Source organism: Drosophila takahashii, chromosome 3R, assembly GCF_030179915.1.
Source record: "Drosophila takahashii strain IR98-3 E-12201 chromosome 3R, DtakHiC1v2, whole genome shotgun sequence".
In the NCBI taxonomy this organism is placed as follows: domain Eukaryota; kingdom Metazoa; phylum Arthropoda; class Insecta; order Diptera; family Drosophilidae; genus Drosophila; species Drosophila takahashii.
The window spans coordinates 35,443,096-35,465,045 of NC_091681.1; the positions used below are offsets into that span (position 1 = coordinate 35,443,096).

At 39.4% G+C, this 21,950-nt stretch overlaps 1 protein-coding gene and 1 long non-coding RNA gene across 3 annotated transcripts; both read left to right on the forward strand.

The window, feature by feature from the left end:
* On the forward strand, positions 1 to 21,860 carry LOC138913434 (uncharacterized). 2 transcript variants are annotated; one of them, XR_011419176.1, is made up of 3 exons: positions 1 to 73; positions 135 to 654; positions 21,343 to 21,860. It is a non-coding gene; the product is annotated as an uncharacterized lncRNA (long non-coding RNA). The 2 variants fall into 2 exon arrangements; XR_011419177.1 differs by lacking the exon at positions 21,343 to 21,860 and adding an exon at positions 6,356 to 7,023.
* On the forward strand, positions 10,587 to 12,296 carry LOC108059643 (uncharacterized). Its single transcript, XM_017145003.3, has 2 exons — positions 10,587 to 10,835; positions 10,896 to 12,296. The coding sequence occupies exons 1-2, from the start codon at positions 10,725 to 10,727 to the stop codon at positions 11,904 to 11,906; spliced, it is 1,122 nt and encodes a 373-aa protein (XP_017000492.2). The 5' UTR covers positions 10,587 to 10,724; the 3' UTR covers positions 11,907 to 12,296.
* Positions 21,861 to 21,950: the final 90 nt, after the last annotated feature.

A 21,950-nucleotide genomic window follows, 5' to 3' on the forward strand; every position in this document is an offset into this window, starting at 1 on the left:
ATTGAAGTGAGTACTAGGCCTTAAACTTCAAAATTTAATAAGCAAGTGGACTTTTGTAATCTTAAAAAATTAAGTAAGGTCCAAAAACTATTTAAATTAAAAAAAAGACGCAAACCTGACGAATTGACAAAAAGTTTAATTTCCCCCACAAGCTTACATTCCGACTAAAATTAGACACTTTGGAAGGGGCAAACAGAAAAAGGACTCGCATGGCTTATTTAACTTAAACGTAACTCAAACAGGAAAAACACATATAAAAGAAGCCAGTGAAAATGGGAAGAAGGCAGTGCCGAAAAAGTCTGTGGCAAAGTAAACGATTAAAATATGCACAACACGAGTAAACATATTTTCAAGAAGTAAATATCCTCGAGCGGGAAAAGCAGGAAAGCAGCAGAAAAGCGGAGGAAAAGCGAGCTCAGGAGCGCATGAAATGTATTTAAAATATGCCAAGTGGCAGACAGCCCCGCCCCCTTTCTTCCAATACGCCGCCCCCCTCAAGGACTCAGGACTCAGGACACAGGACACGTAGCTGCAAAGCGACGACAGCGAATTTGGTAAAGGAAACTGGGGGTTTTTGGGGCAATATAGATGAAGGAAGCGGAAAAGGCGGAAGACGAGACCAAGAAAACTGCACGTGGGCACAAAAGGCGCAAGGTAAATAAATATTGTAGCTAAAGATGCCAGGGGCTGCTGGGCAGAGGAAGGGGCCAAAAAGGGGGTCCTAAGATACTTACAAGGATTAAAGAGTCACTCAAGTTAAATGCATTGAAAATGAACCAAAAGAAGCGTAAAAATGTTGCGCACTCTGACGGAACTTGTTCAAAATTTTCGAGGGAATGGGGAGAAGTCCTGTAGGTGTACGAATTTCAGCTGGCAGAGTCCTTCGGAGGAAAGTATTCTCCTCCAGCTCCTTGTGGCACTTTTAATTTTACTCACAGTTTATTCAATCTTCGGAGCTCGAATTTGTTGAGGTTTTTCTCCGCCTTTCTCGGCACTTTCTCTGCATTTTCCCCCGCACTTCTCCCGAGTGGCAGTTGTTGATTTAGCGGTGTTTAAATTGAGTCGTATTAGTTGGATTAAGGACGAGAGCTGCTTGAGTCTTGGGTTTTCCTACAAAAGTAGAGGAGAGTTAAGGAAAAATCATGGTAAAGTGATAAACCAATTTAAAAGGCATCTTATAGGGTATCATACAAAATTAAGGAGCTGGAAAACTGTTTATTTACTATTACTTTTTTATAATAATAGAGAATATTGGTTGTAAATTAATGAATAAAGGAAAAGTTGTTTATAAAATAATTCAAATTATTAAATATATTTTTAGAAAACTAAATACGAATTTTTTTCTATTTAATAACAATATTTTTGAATTCAAAAATAATTTCTCTGTGCTATATTACCGGCGTTAAAATTTATTTAGGAACCTTTTCCAGCCCCACGAGGAAATCAGGTTCAGGCCTCGCCTTTCGAGCCACAATTAATGGATTTTTATTGCCGTACATCATTCAAAATTTGTCAATAGATGGCCAGACCGCAGCCCATTTAATATATATAAAGGGCGCTCGGTATGGTATGGGGATGGGATCCCCACCTCCCAGGGGAATACTCCCTATAGGTATTTTATTATTTATCAGCCAGGCACGATCGAGAGGAGCTGCTCCATGGCCGCTGTTTTATATTATAAAGGCAATATTTCTGTGAGCGAAACAATAAAGTCGCGCTGTCATTGATTTATTTGTCTGCCTCCGCGTGGCAACAATAAACTGTGACTGTGCAGCGCGAAATGCACTCGCACAATGCTGCACAATGGAAATATCTGCGTTATATAACGCCACCACCTCAGCGGTGGTTCAAAATGCAAAAGTGCAGTGGAATGGTCCCGAAATTCCCGGAGAAAGAGGTGTCGAGCCTCAAACATAATTCATTTCCGCTCATTGTCAGCGTGCGATTTTTTCGCCCTGCATTTACTGTTTTAAAATATACGAAAAAGAATCTCAAGTGCAAAAATCGCGACCAATAAAATCAGGGGATAAAGCCCAGTGCATCCGCAGGACAATGCAGGTAAATTGAGTGTGGATTTTTCGGGGGCTTTGTCAAGCAAATTTGTTGTCCGTAAAAAAATATCCGACGACTCATTGAACAATTTGCCAGATTCTACGATTTTTTTTTTTCGTATTTTTAAGCTCCTTTGGGGATGACATAATTAAATCCTTGCAGTAATTAAATTCCCCAAAAAAGAGTAAATAGAACCCTCATCCAGGAAAACTACCTTAATTGCAGAGGCGATAAGCCAGGGACGTAATGCAAATTATTTTCAACATTTTCACATTTAATTGCAAAGCGGGGAGGACTCGGGATAGGATAGCAAAATGTGGAAAGGACTACGACTACTCGGCACATTCATTAAGGCCAACCAACTAAGGGGGTGGTGAATGGTCAAGTGTCCTGAATCCAGAGTCCCGTGTCCTTTATCCTGTGGACAGTAGACAGTGGAATGTGGCTGCCTCACACATGCAAATGCCAGCTGGAAATTAAGTTTTCGCCTTTCCTACCTTTCTCGACATATGGGACCGGACTTGAGTTGATAATCCAGCATAATGCGCTTTTATTTGGAATAATAATGTTGCTGTCGACATCGGTCCGGGCTCATTAAACCCAACAGAAAATCCAAAAAAATAAAAACCCGAATGGGATTCGCATAAAAGTTGCCAAGCTGCCCAAAAAAGGTTTGTCCACCGCAAAATTGCTGCACGAGGTGTCAAAGTTCATTCCGTGGCTGCGAATTAATTCCTATGCCCGCCCATTGTTTAAATTTTCCAGCAAATTAAATCGGGCATGTGGTTTGGGGTCTTTTTGGGGAATTTTTAAGGCATATGCATATTTTTCGGAGGTGTGAATCCTTGGAATTCCTCGGCTTTCGGGAGAGATGACAAACGCAGTCACATAAATTCCAATGGAACCTCGGTTAACCGAAAGAGTCCCCAATAAATCTCTTGGAAAACGATTCCCAAAATTTTCTTAACTTTTCTCTCTTTCCCTTGGCAAGCACAAAATTCCTGCGGCATTTGCTCAAAATAATTTATCATTTTCCCAGGGTGCGACGACAACTACCTTTTTGTGGCTTAAAGTTTGTGTGCCAAAATTGTTTTATGGTCATTTAAAGTTGGTTCACCCTTTTTTTTTGTAATTTTCGGTGTAAATTGCCAAAATTCCCTCAACTTTAACCCTTACCTGGGGAAGGGGTTGGGGGCGTATCATGCAGGCCCGAATACCTCAACATTAAAATGCCATTAATGCATTTGCATTTCCCTCGGCAACGGGCTCACCTCATTGAAAGCCCATTAAAGTGACTTATGGACCGATTCCTGGCCAGCAGCTCCTCTTTTGCGAGGGCGAAATGTAAAAATTGCATTAAAAGGGGGGCGGAATGGTGCCAAGTGGGCGTGGCAGGTGGCACTGCATTTGTCTTATCAGTCCCCGGACTTTTCCAACAGCCTTTTCCAACTGGCAAATGGCAATGGCCACATTTGCCTGACCATAATGAGCGGCAATTACCGCATCGGCCGCAAATTTGCATTGCCCATTGCGAAAAATGTTGCCATTCGGTGGGTTAAAGTGGGTGGGGAGGGGGGTCACCGGGTGTTGCGAGTAAACATTGTGCAATCTTTTATCAACAGCAATAATAACAGGCATTGCAAATGCAAATGGAAATGCGAAAATGGAAAGTGCAGCAGGGAAAGGAGTTTTTTAATTGCGCCTACTTGAGCGTGAAGCAAAAATGAAAATGGGGAAAGGTGACAAAATAAAGGTTAAACATTGAGGTAAAATGTATAAAAAATGGAGAAAATTAAAAAGAGAGAAAAAAATATATTTTATCAAAAGAAAATTATTAAATAAATTTGTGATAGAAAAAGAGTGGTAAATTTTTTTTAAGTCCTTTTGAAACTTATTTTAGTTAATATTTATATGAAATAAATATTTTTGAAAATATATATTAAAATTACATAAAAATAAATTAAATTCAGGCAATAACTATGGGTCTTCTCTTCATTTGGCAACCCATTTTAATACGTTTATCAATTTGCTTAAGTTTCACTAGCCCCTCCTCTGCTTTCCATTCTGTCCTTCCGGACACTTTCACTTTGTTGCCAGCCCCGAAAAGGAAACGGAAACATCTGCCGGAGTCCACTTCCAGGTCCAGACCAACCCCATCTCCTCTAAAATCATGGCACAAGTTTAGAGCTAAACAAACTCGAAAACTGAGAAACTGAAACTCAATTTTTCGCACAACAATGCGCTCATAATTACTACAGTCAGTCTGTTGATCGGGGAAAGAGGTTTGGTTTTGGGTTTCATGTTTCTGGATTCAGCTTGAGCTTGGCCTCAAATCAAATCAGAAACTTTAAATCTTCACCGGACTGGCTTCCATCTGCCATTCGCCATCTCGGTCTGCAACTCCTCCTAATACACGGGCTCATTCAATCGTCAGTTCCAGCAATTACACGCATTTTGCGCAATTTAAACCAAATGCTAACGACAGCCAACAACCGACGACCGACAAGCAACAAACGACAGGCGGGCGACTTGTGACAACCTTTGCTGCACCTTGGATGGGATTCGGTTCTCGGACTGCGGGGTCAGGAAGCTGCTGGATGGAAGGTTCGGGGGTCAGAGGTCGGGCGGGGCAGCCAGGCGTTTGATGAACAACAAGTTGGAAATGTTTAGAAAACTTAGAAGACTGCTTAGATACTCATTGCTAATTTATTTTTATTTTATGGAAAAACATCTGAATTATTTTCCACATTAGAAAACCATAATCACTTTAAAATTCCTCAAAAATCACTTATGATTTAGAATTTACCTATAAAGGTGTCTAAAAGTAGACAACAATGTTTTTCAGTCCTGGAATCTTAAGTTTTTATTGCAGAAGCTCTCGTTCTTTTTTCATTGCATATTTTTAGACACCTTTTAAAGTGATTTTAACATTCTGGTGATTTTCGAAAGGAAATCCCAAGTTCAATATACAGTATTTCTTTCCCTAAAATAGTTTTTCCTATTTAACTCCCAAAACAATATACCCTCACTCGCCCCAAGTAAGAGGTATAAAAAGTAGCATACTGTAAATCAAAAAGTAACTTGCCTGCCATACGGATGTCATCCGTTGCAGATCGTTCGAGCGCAAAATTTAACAATGACACAAACGCACACAAAGTTTGCTGTGGGCGGTGTTTAGAGGGTTGTGGGAGGGGGTGGGGTTTTCCGAATGCCACATGCTCACCAGCAGCAGCACCACCCATTCCCCTGCCCTCTCCCACATCACACTCAGTACAAGATAATACCTAAACACACCTAAAAACCTACAGACGACGGGCCTTTGGCTTTCGGCCTTTTGGCAGCAATATGTTTGCCATAGGGGCAGCTTTTGGAGAGCGAGTTGCTCATGCAGAAGCTGTCATGTCCAGCACTCCGGGAAAACCCGGAGAAAAGGGGGCTTTTCAGGGGGGTTTGTCCATATAAGGCAACACTTAAAAGTCACACGGGCGTGGCAAGTTAAATGAAATGCACAATTGATGTGGCCATTGTGTAGGTGATGTGAATGGTCCTTTGCCACTGAAAGGTCCTGCAACTGACAGGATGTGCGTGTAAGCCAGAACGGAGCCATATGGATTCGGTAGAAGGAAATGGTCTAAGAATACCTGCCCCAGATGATAACTGCTAGGTTGGGCTTTTCACTCTTCATTATCTTTCCAAAAAATCGAAACAAAAACCAGAACAACAGCTGTCGCCTTCTCTTAACCCTTAACCCGCCGTAGCCGAATGTCAGTTTGCCTGGCGGGGTAACAGCGGGTTAAGGGGCAGGAAATGTGGCAACAAGCAAAGTGTAAAAAATTTCAATCAATAACCGTAACGATAACATTGTCAGCAGGAACAGCATTCCAAAGTAAAGAAAGAAGGCCTCATAAAACACTACGAATTTTTGGTACACTTCTTATAGGAAATTATCTAAAATTAAGGTTTTATGAACAATTTTCTAAAAAGTCTAAAAATTGTTTACAATATAAAAGACCAATAAAATATTTACAAATAAATAAATACTTGAGAAATAACATCAAATAAATATTTTAAAATTAGGTCTATGTTAAATAGAAACAAAAAAAGGTGTCTAAAAGTATGGTAATTTTGTGATTTTTTCAAAAACAATGTGAAAGTTTGAACTTTAGAAATAGAAAGTATTTTTATTAGCTTAGAATTTAAGTCAATTTATTATAATCTAATTTCCAAAATAGTTTTCATTATTTTTCGTACCTGAAGAATAAAAACGATCCTTTCAAAAATTTATATTATTATTTATTTATAGGGAAACCACCCGACTTCGAACACAAACATCTCGAACTTCGTCCAACTCTTTTGGCGTACATTTGCAATAAATTTTGCCGCCTGTTGACAAGCCGCAAAGTATGCTTTAAAACGGCTAAACCCGTGTCCCGGGGGCTTCAGTTCAAAGGGTGCTTCCCTGGCAAACGCGATTTTTATCGCAATTCAATAGAGTTTACGTTACATTACGCTGCTGTCCTTTGTCTCCGGCGAAACTGCGGAACTAACAGCGCCACATTTTGTATCCCTGCGACGTGTCAACGTGTATTGCTTCCGCTCGGATCCTGTTTACCGGCTCCTTCCTTCCAAAAACGAAAAAAGGAAACCGGTATCCTTATTGCTTCTAAAATGTGCGAGGCGAGCATGTGGCTGTTCCATGTGCACCTTGTGCCAAAGGACAAGACACGCCGGGAATGTTATTGAAATTTTATATTGTCTGCGATTTCTTTTTTGCCGGTGGATTTACATTTTGTGACAGCTGATTTATGGCCGCCGGCTTGACGTGGAATCCTTAAAGAGCTTATCAAGGGATGCGCAACCTGTAATTAGCTAAAAATCGTTAAAATGCTAAGCTAATAAACTTAAATTTCCTTAAGATACAATATATATTTTTACATTTAACATTTTTAAATAATTTAATAAAGTGTTATAAATTTGTTATAGGTTTTTTAAAAAACCATTCAAATTTCTGTGGCAACCTTGATAAATTTTATATATATTTCCTCAACACAAAGTAAGATTAACCTGTACTTTTTAAAGAGCTCTTCAAAGGCATATGGCATAATTAGCCAGCCGCAAATGGGGTTCGTTAGTACCCAAAGATCCCTCCCCAAAAATCCAAAAAGGGGTTGACTGGATAAACTTTGTGCCTTCTTCTTTTATTTTTGTTTCAGCTTGCGGAAATTGAATTAACTTGCTTAGCCTCCTGCGGAAATGTCAATGCAAGAAAGCAAAGTACCGAAGTCACCTTGAGGAGCGGCTCATTAGGATTCCGTTTCTGGCGGCGAAGTTATCTGCGCTTGTTTACCTTGAAATTAAAAATGCAAAGATTCCTTCTTCCAAGGATATTTTTCCTTTCGGCAGAGGCTGCTTCCTGAGCAGCAGAAGGCCAGCTGAATTATTTATAGCACTTGCCGGGGAGTCGAACAGAAACAGATTACAAGATTAAATTATTGTAACAAGAGCATTACGCAACTACTTTGCATAATTTACCGCAGAAAAGGAGGAAAGCCAGGCGCAGAAATAAAAACATTCATCTTGGCTAAAAAGTCGGGACCTCTTGGCTGTGTTAAAATATGTATACAATATACCTATTGCCTTCCCTTGAACCCTCGGTTTTTCGTAGGTGACAGTCGAGGTCCCACGAGGCGAATACGTAACTTGAGCAGTGTTTACAACAATTTGTCACTTTTCTGTGCTCAAGACGAAAAAAGGGGGAATCGCAGACTGCAGGCCAGACTCCTTTCGAAAGGAATGCCTAATTTGCATTTTAATTTAATTTTTTCCATACCGCGAAATGTCAACAGACAGGAGACTTCAGTTGAGTCACTCGCAGACATTTCCCCCCTCTTTTCCAAGCAGTTTTCCTTCTTCTTCGCCTCTGTTTGTCTTTCTCGGTTTTTCTTGGCGCACTTTTAATTGAGCCCTGCATATGCATGAACCCCTGGCAACTCAATTAAAGCGAATGCGAATGCCGCAGCTTTGAACTTCGACTCTTGAACTTTCCTGGGGAATCAGCGAAAATCAATGCTCAGCCTTCATCGATTGTCCAACCATAAAAATGGGGGGAATATAAAAAATTATGGTTGTAATCCACACCGACATCTCTGCGCTCGGTTGTAAATTCAGCGGAAATTGGCAGGACCAACCAATCGTGCAACCGTTATTACCTGTTGACCTCCTCCCTTCACAGGACTCACGGTGTCCTGGCCACTCGGCCACTTGGATTGCATTCCACTTCCGTCTGGGTCACGGCTCATAATTCTTTAAATTTATGAAGTGTAACCGAAGCGGAGTCTGGCTGGCTTTTTGCACAATACATTGAGGTTGGGCACTTAGAAGCCAGGGGGCCTTTAAGGGGTTAAGCTTTGCATAACCTGAAGTGAGTTTAGACCTTTGCTGGGAGTGGTTTAAGTCATCGAAATACCACAGTTTTTTGTAAAGATGTTTTGTAGAAAATTTATAGAAATTGCGATAATTTAGTTAATATTTGAGATCCAAAAAAACTATTTATCAAAAAAAAGAAAATAAATATTTCATACGTGGAATGCTGTAGAATTTTATTGATTGGCATTAAATCTCTAAAAACATTATGCAATTAAATGTTTTTAAAAAAGGGAAAATTGCCAAAAATTTTTGAGTACAAGAAAACTTTAAAAAGTATTTTTATAAAAATTCGCTTAGAGTCTAAAAGCATAGCATCAGCTGCTTTAAAATTCAACAGACTTTATTGATGGCTTCTACATTTTCTAAGTTTTGTTTTTTTATATCTATCTAGAAAACATGAACCAATTTAAAATAAATGGACGAAAGAGTGTTCGAGCTAGAAGAAATTCTAGATTAACATGAAACAATTTTAAATGAATTTTAGAAATGTGTTTTAATGTTAAAGCTCGCTGTATTTCTAGTACGAGTTTTTCCGAGAATTTTTCCCAACCATGTGTAAACCCCCTTTTGTTCTACCTACCTTTTTTCTTACCATCCAACCTCATCTCTATCTAGATCTCATCTTGTGTCACGTGACGACACTCACCTAATTTGAGAGCAGCTCTTAATCTGCGCACAATGAGATAAATACCTTTTGTGGTGCTGGCGGTTAACCGTAGAGTGCCAAGCCTTAACCCACTTGGGTGTTTTTTTTTTCAGCCAGTATTCCGTAATCCGTGGGCTGTTACCGTTACCAAGGCACTTGGCACGCTCCCGAATTGCCACTTGAGGAAAATTGCCTTGGAGCAAAACTTTCGAGACTTTGGCACGAACAACTCGGCGTTTATTACCTGTCGTTGGAATATCCAGAAGTACCACCCACTTTCCACTTCCTCCCCTGAAGGTCGCTTATCTCGAGTTGTTAATGTATTAATTTGAATTCTTTATGAGCGGAGGAGTACGAGAGCAGCAGGTCTCCAAAATATGTTTGACATGGCAAATTTAGTGGAAAATTGCCGCATGTCGCAAGTGAATGCAAGTGAAAATGCTACGTGACTTCGTTGCAAATAAAAAGTCAACCTAGTGGGGTAGACAAATTGGCCAGCTTCTGGAACTCGGGCCCAAAATTTAAAAAACAAATCACACCTACAAGCGCCCAAGACAAATTTCCAGACGGTCCACCTAAATGTGCGGGAAAGAAAGGAAAGAAAGGACGAATGTCCTGCCGGTAATGGAGTGGACTCTATTTGTGCTTCTCGTTTGCCAGTTCCACGCTCGACTGCCGACTTCTCCCTCGTAAGGTACATATACCTTTTGCGGCACGCTCCGGCGACGAGCGGCGCATTTGTCAGGACTCTCCATCCGGATTGGGACACAAATAAGGACGGGGATTGCATGTGGCATGCACTCGGAAAAAATAAAAGTCAGTGGGGTTGGGATATTGATTTAAGGGGCAAATTGTTTTAAGTAATACTCTGTATATTTATTATAAGTATTATTTTTCTAGGCTAAATATGTTTACCCCAATTTATTAATTTTTCGTAAAAGGTTTTTGTATAAATATTGTAAATAATATTTTTATCAGAATTTGTTTTAGTATATAAAAAATCAGGCTTTGGGTTTATGGGAAAAATAAAATTTTTCGTAAGGTTTTTTTTAATGTAGACTGTACAAAAAAGGTCCCAAATCCAAAATGCATACCGTTTTGAACAACAAACAATAAAATAAATTGATTCAAAAAAATTAATTCCTTGTCCAATTTTCACATTTTTATAAGCTTAAATGCCGATCGATTGGGAATTTCAAAACGAGCTCAACGAGGTCCAACAACCCATAGTTGGACAATTTTAAGCTTTGTGTTGGACATTATAAATATAATTTTTTTAACATAAACATTTTTATTATGGATTCACAGGAAAATCTGGAATTTATTCCTGTTTTCATTTGTTTTTTTTCAAACAAATATGAATTTTACTCTATTTTTCTTTCAGTGTATGTAGTCCACCGACATCGGTGTGCGGACTAGTAGTCCAGGCAAACAAACCCCAACTGTCAACCGTTGTTGGCTCAACTCACATTCCTTTCCTACTCCATTCCATTCCTTTACTCTACACATCACACAACAAATAAATTCTTGAAAATATTCCCCATATAGAAAACACATATAACTTTCGATACCTGAAATATCTACACGAAATTTGCTGCAAATGGCCAATGAGACAGAACAGCTAATGTTCCAATTGGAACTGGAAAATATTGAAGGTGCCGATTTTCAGTCGGGTTATAGCCTGAATGGCAAACCCATTCTGCCTCCCATGGTTTGTTATTTTCTATAATAACTATTATTATAAGATATTCATTTCCGAAAAACATTTTAGATGACTGACTGGAAAAGACTGGAAATGATGCGTCTTCGTTTGTGCGCTTTGACCAAGGAAGTCATCTTGAAAAGAAATCAATTAAATAGTACTGAAAAGCAAGATGCCTCCACCAATACCAAAAAACTTGAGGTAATCCAACCTTTAATGGTAATGGGTCGCTTTCGACAAAAACTAGAGCGATCAGAGACCATGATCTATGATTACACGGCCAATATGGTAATGCAGATTGAAACCGGCTTAAGTTTGCCCATTCTGATGACCTCTCAACTGGTAATGGAGAATTCTGAAAAACCTAAACCTCAACGAGCTGTGATGAAGGTTAACGCCGTTCAAATGGGAGCCTCGGAAATTGGTTGGGCAGTCAAATGGGATCCATTAAAGTCGCAAAATAACCAACCAAAGGAGGGGGAAGAAAACCTGAAGCGTTGCAAGACCAGTCCAGATCTCTTAAAACTGCCTAATACACTTTGGCGAAGAGCTCCCATTGAGGTTCCCATACCGCAGCTTCCTTCAGCCATCAAAAGTGATCCACAGATTGCTAAATCTTCGATTGGTAAAATGCAGAGTCGTATACCCAAGCTGATTCCACTACCTCCAACTGATTCCCCTCAACTCGTCAAAATCCAGACTGCCAGAATAACCACAAAACGTGGCAATCAATCTAGGAAAAGCGAAGTTCCATCTACCAAACCTACAAAGCCTACGACTAGAACCGCCCACTTAAGTGCCCCGAAAAGCATCATAACTCCAGTGCCGCTTCATAAGAGACCCGGATATGTGGGAAGCGAGCTGGAGATCCAGCAGAACCTGTTCAAGAACCTGGTCCTTAAACAGGCCGAGGAGAATCAGCGCCTGCAGGCCAAAATGCAACAGCAGCACCAGGGACTCATCACCACGATGATCAATGAACTCAACCACGCCATCGAGATCTCCGATCCCATTTATCCTGTAGAGAGGATTCGGGAGTTGGACCATAGCCCAACCTCCAGTGATCCCAGTCAGAACTAAGAACCAAAATCGGAGATCTCCGTTGGTTTTTCGCCAGATACAATATCAAAATTTTGAACGTTCAGCCGGGAACGAAACTGAGGAGAATCTATTATAGAAGAAAAACAGAAACAGACGGGGAGAACATATGTAGTATCATCCAGGGAGAATTTTCAACTTTCACCGCACTTTAATTGAAATTGAAAATTCTTGACTGAGAAAGCAAAAGGAATTCTTCAGTTCGCTCAGGAAATGTATGTAGTTATTCGTTGGGGTGCGACTAATTCGTCGGTATAGCAGAAATCTGTATATATTTCATGTGGACTATTGTCAATCGGATTCCACAAGGTCCCCCCTTTTCACCCCATAGAGGTCTTATATTTTTAATAAGATTTTTTTAAGAAATGTAAACAGTTGTTTTTTTTAAGGGAGAGGGAGGTATTATAATAGAAATCAAATCGTTTGAGTTATTAAATTGTATAATGGCATCATTAATATTTTATTTTTACAGTTCTTGATAAATCTTAATATTCACTGTTGGTTGATTAATAACCCGGAATTTTAATATAAATCTTTTAAGAAGCAAATAGCTAATTTTCTAATGATAGAAACTTGAAGACCATAAATTGTCTGTTCCAGTTTGAAATTGGTACGCGAGTTTCGTGAATTTTCTGAAAGTGAGACCACTCGACTTATAGCATAATCCGTGAGTTCCCCGACCGACTATATATGAATATATACATATATACATATATATCGGGGCGTCTCTAATTGCGCCCAACGTCTGCGGTTTGTGCCACACAAGTTGCACCGCAATTCGTGCCACTCCCGGAGATTTGGGCACCTGCCCGTGCGTCTCACATTGATGTCTCTATAAGAAAGTTCCCCTGTTCCCCATTTTTTTTTCGCCAATTTTCCTCGCGAATTTTCTTGCCCCGTTTCACTCGGCGCGCCCATAACTCGGCGTGTTATTAAGTGTAAAAATTAAAATTTCATAAATTGTTATGCTTTATTTAGAGTGCGCCGAGCAGTTTCACCGATTCCCCTTGGCTCCCCTAATTTACCCAGTTTCCTGTTGCAATGCGTGTGGCTTCCTGTGATTTGCGCGCTTCGGAAGCTGACGATATTGAGACTTAAGTGGACATAATTAAAAGCACTTAAGAGTCGCCACAGATCGCAGATAGATATGGTCTATAAGATGAGTGAATTGGATGATGGCCAAATTGGCAAAGCACTTGGCGGGAATAGTGGAAAGATCACAGACAGCGTCTAGATTAGTGGCTATATTAAAGAGCTTTGTCTTTGGCCGTCTTTTCTTACCCTTTAAATCAGAAATCAAATTTAAATTCTGGCTACTCCGAAAAAAACTGAGCAAACTTAGGGGTTCCTTGGATTCGAATTTTAGGTATATGCATAAGAAATATGACTAAAATCTCTTTTAATTGTGCCTAAAAGAATACAATAATTGCATACTTTTAGATACATTTTAGGTTATTTTAAGACTCTTTTAATTTTTCTAATACAATTAAACGAAAAAGTGTATTTTATCTCACCTCATAAAACTTAGAAACGAATAAGTAATGAGGTATGATAATTCCCACACCAGCGAATTATCCATAGGCAAATGAAGTCGCAAATAGTTGCCTAATCTCTTGTTTTTTCACTTGGCTAATCACACAAAGTGAGGAAAACTTGCACGAGCAGACAAAAATGCCATGGAAATCATTTCGCGCTTTCACTTGGCGGCATGGGTTTATTAAATGAAGTGCACATGAAACGGGAATTTGGATTTCATGACTAGAATAAACATAATCAAAGTAATAACTCGAGCAGCGCTTTTCCTTTCCCCTTCTCAGCCTCAAGGAAATTCTCGCCACCCCCTGGAAAACATGTGAAATTAATCTTGTTTATGTTTGTAGAAGAGGAGAGAGGCAAGAAAGTTTTCTCTAAAAGTTTTCGGTTGCCTTTTTGCGCAAGTTTTCTTTTCAGAGGGGTCGGTCGGTTGGTTGGCGGGGAAAAAGTTTTCAGTTTCGAGTGAAAATAAATAAAATCGAATGATTTCACTTTTGTTCCAGGCACGTAAATAGTTTTGCCTGCCACAGGGATAACCATTCAAGTGCAAATGCGAAATTTAATTAAAATATTTCTAAGGCGTTTAAATGGCAACATTTCTGTGTGATAAATATAACTGGGATTTGTAAATTTTTTTAAAGGTGTCTAAAATTATGAAACAATACATTTAAGAAGAAATTTATTTTTTACTGCTTACTTTAAGACACCTTTATTGGTGATTTCAAACCCAACTATTTAAAAAAACATGGTGTCTAAAAGTATGCAACAATACCTTTTAAGAAGAAATTCCTTTTTTTACTGCATACTTTTAGTTCCTTTATTGGCGATTTCAAACAGCGGTTTGTTATTTTTACCCCTTGTGAGCTAAAGGTGTGCCAAATATATCCAGTAGACAACCCCTGTTGGCATAATCTGCTTATTCAGCGACATAAGTGAAAAGTTCTGTCAACAAAATCGAAATCAGGAAAAATTTGTTTGCCATTTAAATTCGATTTTGATCCTATTTATCCAGTAAATTGCAGCAATTGAAAGGATTTGCGAGGGAGTCGCTCGCTGCTTGTTTGATTTTCAAATTACCTTCCAAGGATATTGGGCGGCTGACTGCTGACGGATGTGTGTGTCTGATTCTTGCGATGATGTGACGATGTGTGGTGCAAACACTTGTTAAAGCTGATCCATGGGCTTTAAGGCAAACCAATACTCCCCGTGGGACTTTTCACCACCCACCCTCCCGAGAAGATATTGAATTTCAATAGCTGCAGCTGCAGGAAATCACTTCCTGGCGACAAAGTAGACGAAATGGAAATCAGGCAGGGGAAAACAGAAGAAGAACGCGGTCGAAGCAAGTCAAAGAAATCCCCAAGTGCGGGTCAAAGAAAATAAAACTTTATGCAAATGCGCCACTTTGGCCGTAAAATGAAATAGTCCCCGGCCAAATTATACCTTGATGCCTGATGAGCTTCGGTTTTCCTGTCTGGATTCGGGATTCTGAATTCTGGATCCTGGCCAATTGTCCTGGACGTGAATTGAAACAAAAGGGACTTTGCTTCGATTGCTCCCTCATCCCCTCTGCTCTCTCTTTTTTTTGCTTAGTAGTTTGGGAACCCGAGCAGGTGACTTCAACTTGGGAAACTTTTGCATTTTACAATTTACCTACATTCGTTTTGTTTTCCAGCCCCCAAGGGGCAAACTTTTCTGCGACAATAAAACGGCCAACTTAATTCCGGAAGTTGTTACGGACACGCTGTCCGTTGTCCGCCGTCTGCTTTTTTCGCCACTCGTTATTAATATTATTATTATAATTCTGTCCCTGGAATTCGAGTTCACCTACCCCGCCTACTTTTCCACCGGAAACGGATGCTGTTATTAATTCACATGTCCGGCGGAGTGACGATGTGGGTTATCATCAGGTATTCCCCGGCACTCAAAGTGCTGCACTTTGGCCTTTCTCTCTGCTGATTCCTAATTAAATTTGCCACTTTATTTGCTCGCCTTTCTTTCTTTCTTTTTCCTACCCTCATTCCTGCTGTCTTAATTGTGTTTGTGCTACTCTATTTCATCCACTCGCTCTGAAAAGAGAACTCATTTATGCCACACAGCTTCCTGCGTCTTGGTCCTGCAGGATTGTCGGTCTCAAGGATTCGAGCTATTCTCGCTCCTAGTCTGAGGTGGCTGTTTGCGCTAAAATAATTGAATTAATAATTGCTGCGTGTGGTTTTCATGCTTTTCCAGCTAAGACAAGTAAGAATGCGAAGCATGTCTTAAGGGGTTGTATGGACTATAGGTTACCTAGGAAAAAATAATTGGAAAATGAAAAATAAATAACTGCCTGTCAATATAATATTTTTAATGCGTAAAAATCATGAAATATTTAATTTTTAATGCGTAAAAATCATAAAATATTATATTCACACTCTTAAACATATTATTCACGTGATGCTCTGCCGATTCTCTGCCTACCCAAACAGTATACCAAGAAAAGCCCCCTTAAATTAGTAGGCTGCTTTCTTAAAATCATAGAATTTAAAAAGTTATTTACATTTTATTTGTATTATAGTTCTTTGAAATATCTTAATCTTAATTATTCTTATTTAATTTAAAGATTTTAATTTTTTTCTCTACTGACTCTCTGCCGACACACACAGTATAGCAAAGATAATACCATGAATCACGGGACTGCCCTCTCAATTATCCCTATAATTTTAAGAACCCAATATACCCTTTAACTTCCCAACTGCTGGGTATAGAAAAAACCCAAAGTGCTTAAGCCTGAGCTTCAGAACCGAGCAGCAGACTCGTGTGCAACTTTTATCTCTGGCAGCTCTTGGCGCTGTCTTTGCCCCATCCTCCTTACCAGACCCCCGGTTTTTGCAGGAAAGTTGCTCGGATGCCTTTACTTGCTCACTGATTTAATAAATTAACGTTAATTAGCTGTTGTGGTCGAAGGGTGGAAGGGAAGGGGCACTGGGTTAGCTTAAAAGACAATAATGCCAAGGATCCGGCAACTTTCGTCCTGTACGTGATTTCCGAGGCTCTGTTAAGATTTAGCCCGTAACCCCAAAGTTCGATGTGTGAATTATGGGCTGTCAGAGGAGGCGAAAAAAAAGGGGTGGAGTCATGACGGTGTTCTATATTCGAACCGATAATTCATAAATGTAAATGGATGAGCTGCTTCTGTTTGTTCATGCCATTTTAATTAGCCAAATGAGTGGCGAAAGATCAGCAATGGGATTATTTCCAGGAAGCCAAACTGAGTAAGCACACACACAGAAAATGAATTCATTTCGAACTTGGAGCCCCACAAAGAATCCAATTAAAGTTCACAGGCCAAGGCCGCAGGCTCTCTTCTTGACTTTTGGTCAATGCAATTGCAGGAAGGTCCTTAGAAGGAGGCAGTCAAAAGTGGACAAAGTTCGACTTGAGACGACGTTCGCCCGGGGGCGCCAAAGGACATTGCGAGGAGCTCTCAAGGAGCTGGCCGGCATTTAAATTGAAATTAACATCCTGTCGCAGGATCCTCACATGGCGGACTCTCCTTCGAGATTGCAGTGTGTGTGTGTGCTCATTATGCCAAACTAGGCGAAGTCCTAGTCATAGTCAAAGTCAAAGGAAGGCCGCCAAAGGAATGGAAAGGAAACGGCAGGCGACGACAAAAAAAGGCCAAAAGAAAACTTGCCAACAAGTGTTGGCCAAAAGCAAGAGCCGCCAAGCAGAGGAAAAGCCAAAGGAAAGTGTCGAGCAAACATCTGACTAAACAAACACTAGGAAATGCATGGTACACTGAACAAAATATTAATTAAGACTTAAAATCGATTAGTTATTGATTAAGACTTATCGGCAATATAAACACTAATTTACTAATCCTAATAATAACAAGCACCACATACCAAAATTAAATATTCCAAAACATATCATAAAAAAATAAATATTTTGTATCTAAAATTACCTTTAAAGATATTTAAGATTTATTACATTTTCTGTAGCATATCATTGAATATTATTTAAAATCATTACAATTAATATCTATTTTTATATTTATATTTTATATTATATTTTATATATTTTATATTATATTTTATATTTCATTTTATTTTTGATATAAATACATTGAATATTTTTTTCAGAATAATTTTCCCCCGGTGTTTAATATCCTTTACCCATACTTCCAAAAAAAGAATACCCACACATTCAAAGAGAGCGGCACACACTGGTGTAATTAAGAGGCCATTGTTATTTCGCTGACAAAAGTGAAAGATGCCATGATGGATAACGTGTGTGTTGTTGTTTTTGTCGCCTCCTCCTCGGTTTCATTCTTCGTCCTTTGCCTGTTGACACTTCAAAGTGCGACTGTCTGAGTGAGTATCTGTGTGTGTGCCGCCCTTTGATGTAATCAGCCACCGCCTCACATCACACAACTTGACACATTATTCCCAATCTTGCAATTATTCTTACCTTAGCCTTTGACGACAGCAATTAAAAGTCTCACACACACATACATAAGCAAGCCTTAAAGGACTAATTTTACATATTCCCGTACATGTATGCGTGTCTGCTGATGTCGGCATAAATATTTAATGTGTTTGCCTTGTTAGTGGCGATATCACTTTATTCTGCGGAAGGATTAAATTAATGCCAAACGTGTGCGATACCCATACCCACCCACCCACCATGTTTAACCCCAGAAAGCCCACCAAAACACAGCTCACTTGTTGTTTTAGGTATCGCAAAGCACACAGGATATTTTTGGAGGGGGTTTTAGTGGCTGGCGTAGGCAAACAGACAAGTGGAAACCGCTACTTACACTAGTTAGCTAATCAAATTAGTTTTATTAACACGTACGACAACAAGTGCGTATGCAAACTTACACCAGCGCATATGTGTGTGTGTGCGAGATGTACGTGTTAATTGCATGCTAAACCGTTTAATGCGTGAGCAAATTTAGAGCAGTAAAAACCAGGGACCGTAAATATTCATTATTTGAGATTTTTATTTTAAAAAGACTACTTTGATATTTGGTTTTAAACGTCAAAAATAACGTTCTTTTTACTCTTGTCCACAAAGTATATGCATTTCAACAAATTTGGAAAGCAAATGAACTGTTATTTGTTCATGTCTATAAAGTGCATAAAAACCAATTATTTTGTTGATTAAAGCTTGTAAAAACCTCAGTAGGCCTTTTAAAATAAAAATCTCAAATAATGAATATTTACGGTCCCTGGTAAAAACGTTGCCTACTTTTTGGGGAATTATTTTGGGATTTAGGGCTAGTACTCAACCCAACAAAAAGTCGTTCAAAACAAAAACTTCATATGAAACAAAATTTTTTGACGTTGTTTTTCATATGAAGTGTTTTGTTTTGGACGACTTTTTGTTGGGTTGAGTACTAAGCCTTAGGTATAAAATGTGTCAGTATTACTAACTTAGTAAGAATTTATTTTTAGTTGTTGAGCCTTTCTTATTTAACAAATATTACTAGCCAAATATATAAAACTAATAAATGAAATAACATTTTATTTGCACAGCAAATATAATATCTTTGAATGGGTGAATGATAAATATACTTTATAAAAGTAGAATCTGTTAGATTCGATGCATTCTAGAACTGTTTCAGAACTCTTTAAAATCATAATTTCAAATTTTATAATACTTTTTTATTTTTCATAACAATACAAATGAAAATGGTACTAAAAATCTAAGATATAAATCAAGATAAGCCTAAACAAAAATAAAATAATCAGAACATGCCGTAGATAAATCAAAGTATTTAATCCATTATGTAAGGAGCATTCAAATGAAGCTCTAGTTATGTTCAGCATATCAATGCGAATACTTTCCAAGAACTGGTAAATGTTTTCCCCTTTTTTTCGCCCCTTCAAAAAATCAGAGAGTGTGCGGCACACAAATGGCCAGTTAATTAGGCCGCTGACATCAGCAGTAGAAACCGAAACCCGATGACAACCCCGAATCTGAATTGCCCTCCAGAGGGCAAAGGAGAGGCTTCTTCAATTACACGACTGACCACCATAATTAATGTTAATAAATAATAAATTTACATATAGAATCGTACTCAAAAAGCATGTGAGCCTGTAAACCGAGACATGCAGAGAAGTGAAAGTCCGAGGCGGCATACAAATCTCCGTAATTAAAGGACCCAGTGATGCCAGGACACTGATAAGATGCAAAAAGCGAAAGGAAAACGGAAGCGTTTAATTAACTTGTTTTGTTCCGTCTCGACTCTTGGCCCTCCACTCGATTCATATGCCAGGCGTATCGGCAATTAGAGCGGCCACAAAAATCGAAAGTGTGCGTATCATAAATTGCTGACCCACCACCGACCCAAATCAGATATGGCCAGACCCCAAATTGCATTATCCAAGGCCTACAGGCCGCAAGAAACTTTGGCTCGCAAGAAAAATTCTTCAGCTCGACAATAAACCGCATCTTGAAAAGTACAAATGCAACATAGACTTGCATTTATCGCATTGTTTCACATCTCTTTTTTGACAACTATTTCTGGGGCTTACAAACTTTTTCAATTATAGTTGCTCTCCTCCGAAAGAAAGGGATTAAATTCGGGACTTCAATAAATTTTGAAGGTCTCCTCAACCGTGAAGATAAGAAAGCCTGGCAGCGAATTAATTAGCATTCATTGCCTGCCCAATTGAGCTTGTAAATATTTCATTAATCGCCGGGAAAAGGAAAGCAAATTCGAGGCATTAATAAGAGCTCTTCGCTTGATGGATGGCCGCTGACCTTTTGGACAAAGTGAGAAGCGCCGAGAAGGGCGCTGCACTCCCCAGTTGGCCAACTTTTAATTTGCTCACATTCTCGTTTGCGAGAACAAAGTCACTACACAACAAAAGATGCCAATTTAATCTAGTCCCTGCTGGCCACATGGGACACTTGGTCGTAAAACCACTTTGGACAAGGAGGCGGGTGTCCTGTGCACAGGAAATGACTTCAGTGCCGGACTTTCCCTCTGCCCGTGTGGGTAAGATGTTGGCACCAGCAGGTAACTTCCGGCATAGTCAAATTGAAAATGGCTGTGCCAGACCACAATCCCCATTTTCCCAATCTTCTTCCCTGGGGATCCTGGATCCTGAATCCTGCCAGCTGCTCTACTTTCCTGCGGCCAGAGTGTAAAGTTGTCTGCACTCGCAAAGTGTGACAAATTAAATTAAAGCCAAAAGTCCACTCGAGGTAGTTGGCCGTAATTGCTTAATGCCCTCTCTCAATTAAACTGCAGAAAGAGTTTGCCTTTGAAGCAGGACCGGGGTCCTTGTAAGGGGAAAAAGGATATGGACTGAGTTATGGGGTCACGGAGGTGGTCTTACTCCTTCGAACACGTGAGTTCTTGAACTGCGACCAGCACTTGACTTATGACATTAGAGCGCAGACACAAATCTTTATGAGCCGCGCTCTCCTGCCAGGACATAAGTAAGAAAAACTACAGTTTCCACTTAGCAGCGGTCCAAGTCCAAGTCCACACACTATCACACATCCTACATCCTGCGAGGATACACTGCAAGTGGCAGCTGCGAGTGGACAGAGACAAAAACCCAAGGAATTTTGCACTGAGAAAAGAGAAAACGATATTTTAGAATATATTATAATATGTTTGTATACTTTTGTTTAGCTACATTTCCTTAAGTAACAAATTACTTATTTATTCCGTTTTAAAAATTTTAAAAAGGTATCTAAAAGTATGCTCTATAAATAAAAATATCGTATACTACTTTTGGTAAATATTTAAATGTTTTAAAAAAGTACAAATTAAAGAAAATCGAATGGCAATACAAAAATTATTTTTTCTTTTTCTATTTTACTTTTTCAGAAAACCCTTTTCCCTGCAAATATTTTACCTCCACTCATCCATTTCTCGCAGTGCACATTTAAGGCCAGTCAAGCAGCCAGACTGACGCATTGTTGTGGTCATAAGTCAGCGTGTGGACAAAAAACCTGTGCACTGAGTTGAAAATCTTAAAGATAAATAAAGACCGGCGGACTTTTCAGAGGGGAAATGCCTGAACTTTGACCCCAAAAAAATGGGAAAACCGCAAAAGGCAGCAAACAAACCCAAGATGTCGAAAGGAAATCGGCGAGAAGATGATGAGCAGGACAGGACGATTATGACGCTGGCGGCGCCCAGCGAAGCGCAACTGATGAAGCCCACTTAGAGGTGTCCCTGCTTCTTGTTCTTCCCTCTCCCTCTCCGCCTCGCCAGCTTCCCTTTGGCTTTTCCTCCTCCTTTTCCATTTTCCATTTCCCTGCTCCTCTTCGCATGGACAGTGGTCAGCAGGGCTTGGCAACATTTGCCGTTGACAGAGTGCAGGAACACGAAGATGGAAAACGGAGAGTGGAAATAAAAAGGAAATATGTATTATTCAGAACCTCGACTTTGGAAATACCTAGTATGTACTTTTTAAAATTCTAAAAATCTCCTAAAGTTTAAAATTAAAAAGGTGCCCAAAAGAATGCTTTAAAAAATAGGAC

Excerpts from the sequence above, each read along its gene's own strand:
- LOC108059643 (XM_017145003.3), top strand. The coding sequence starts at position 10,725 with ATGGCCAATGAGACAGAACAGCTAATGTTCCAATTGGAACTGGAAAAT. Across the intron at positions 10,836-10,895 it reads AACCCATTCTGCCTCCCATG|ATGACTGACTGGAAAAGACT; the intron begins GTTTGTTATTTT and ends AAAACATTTTAG.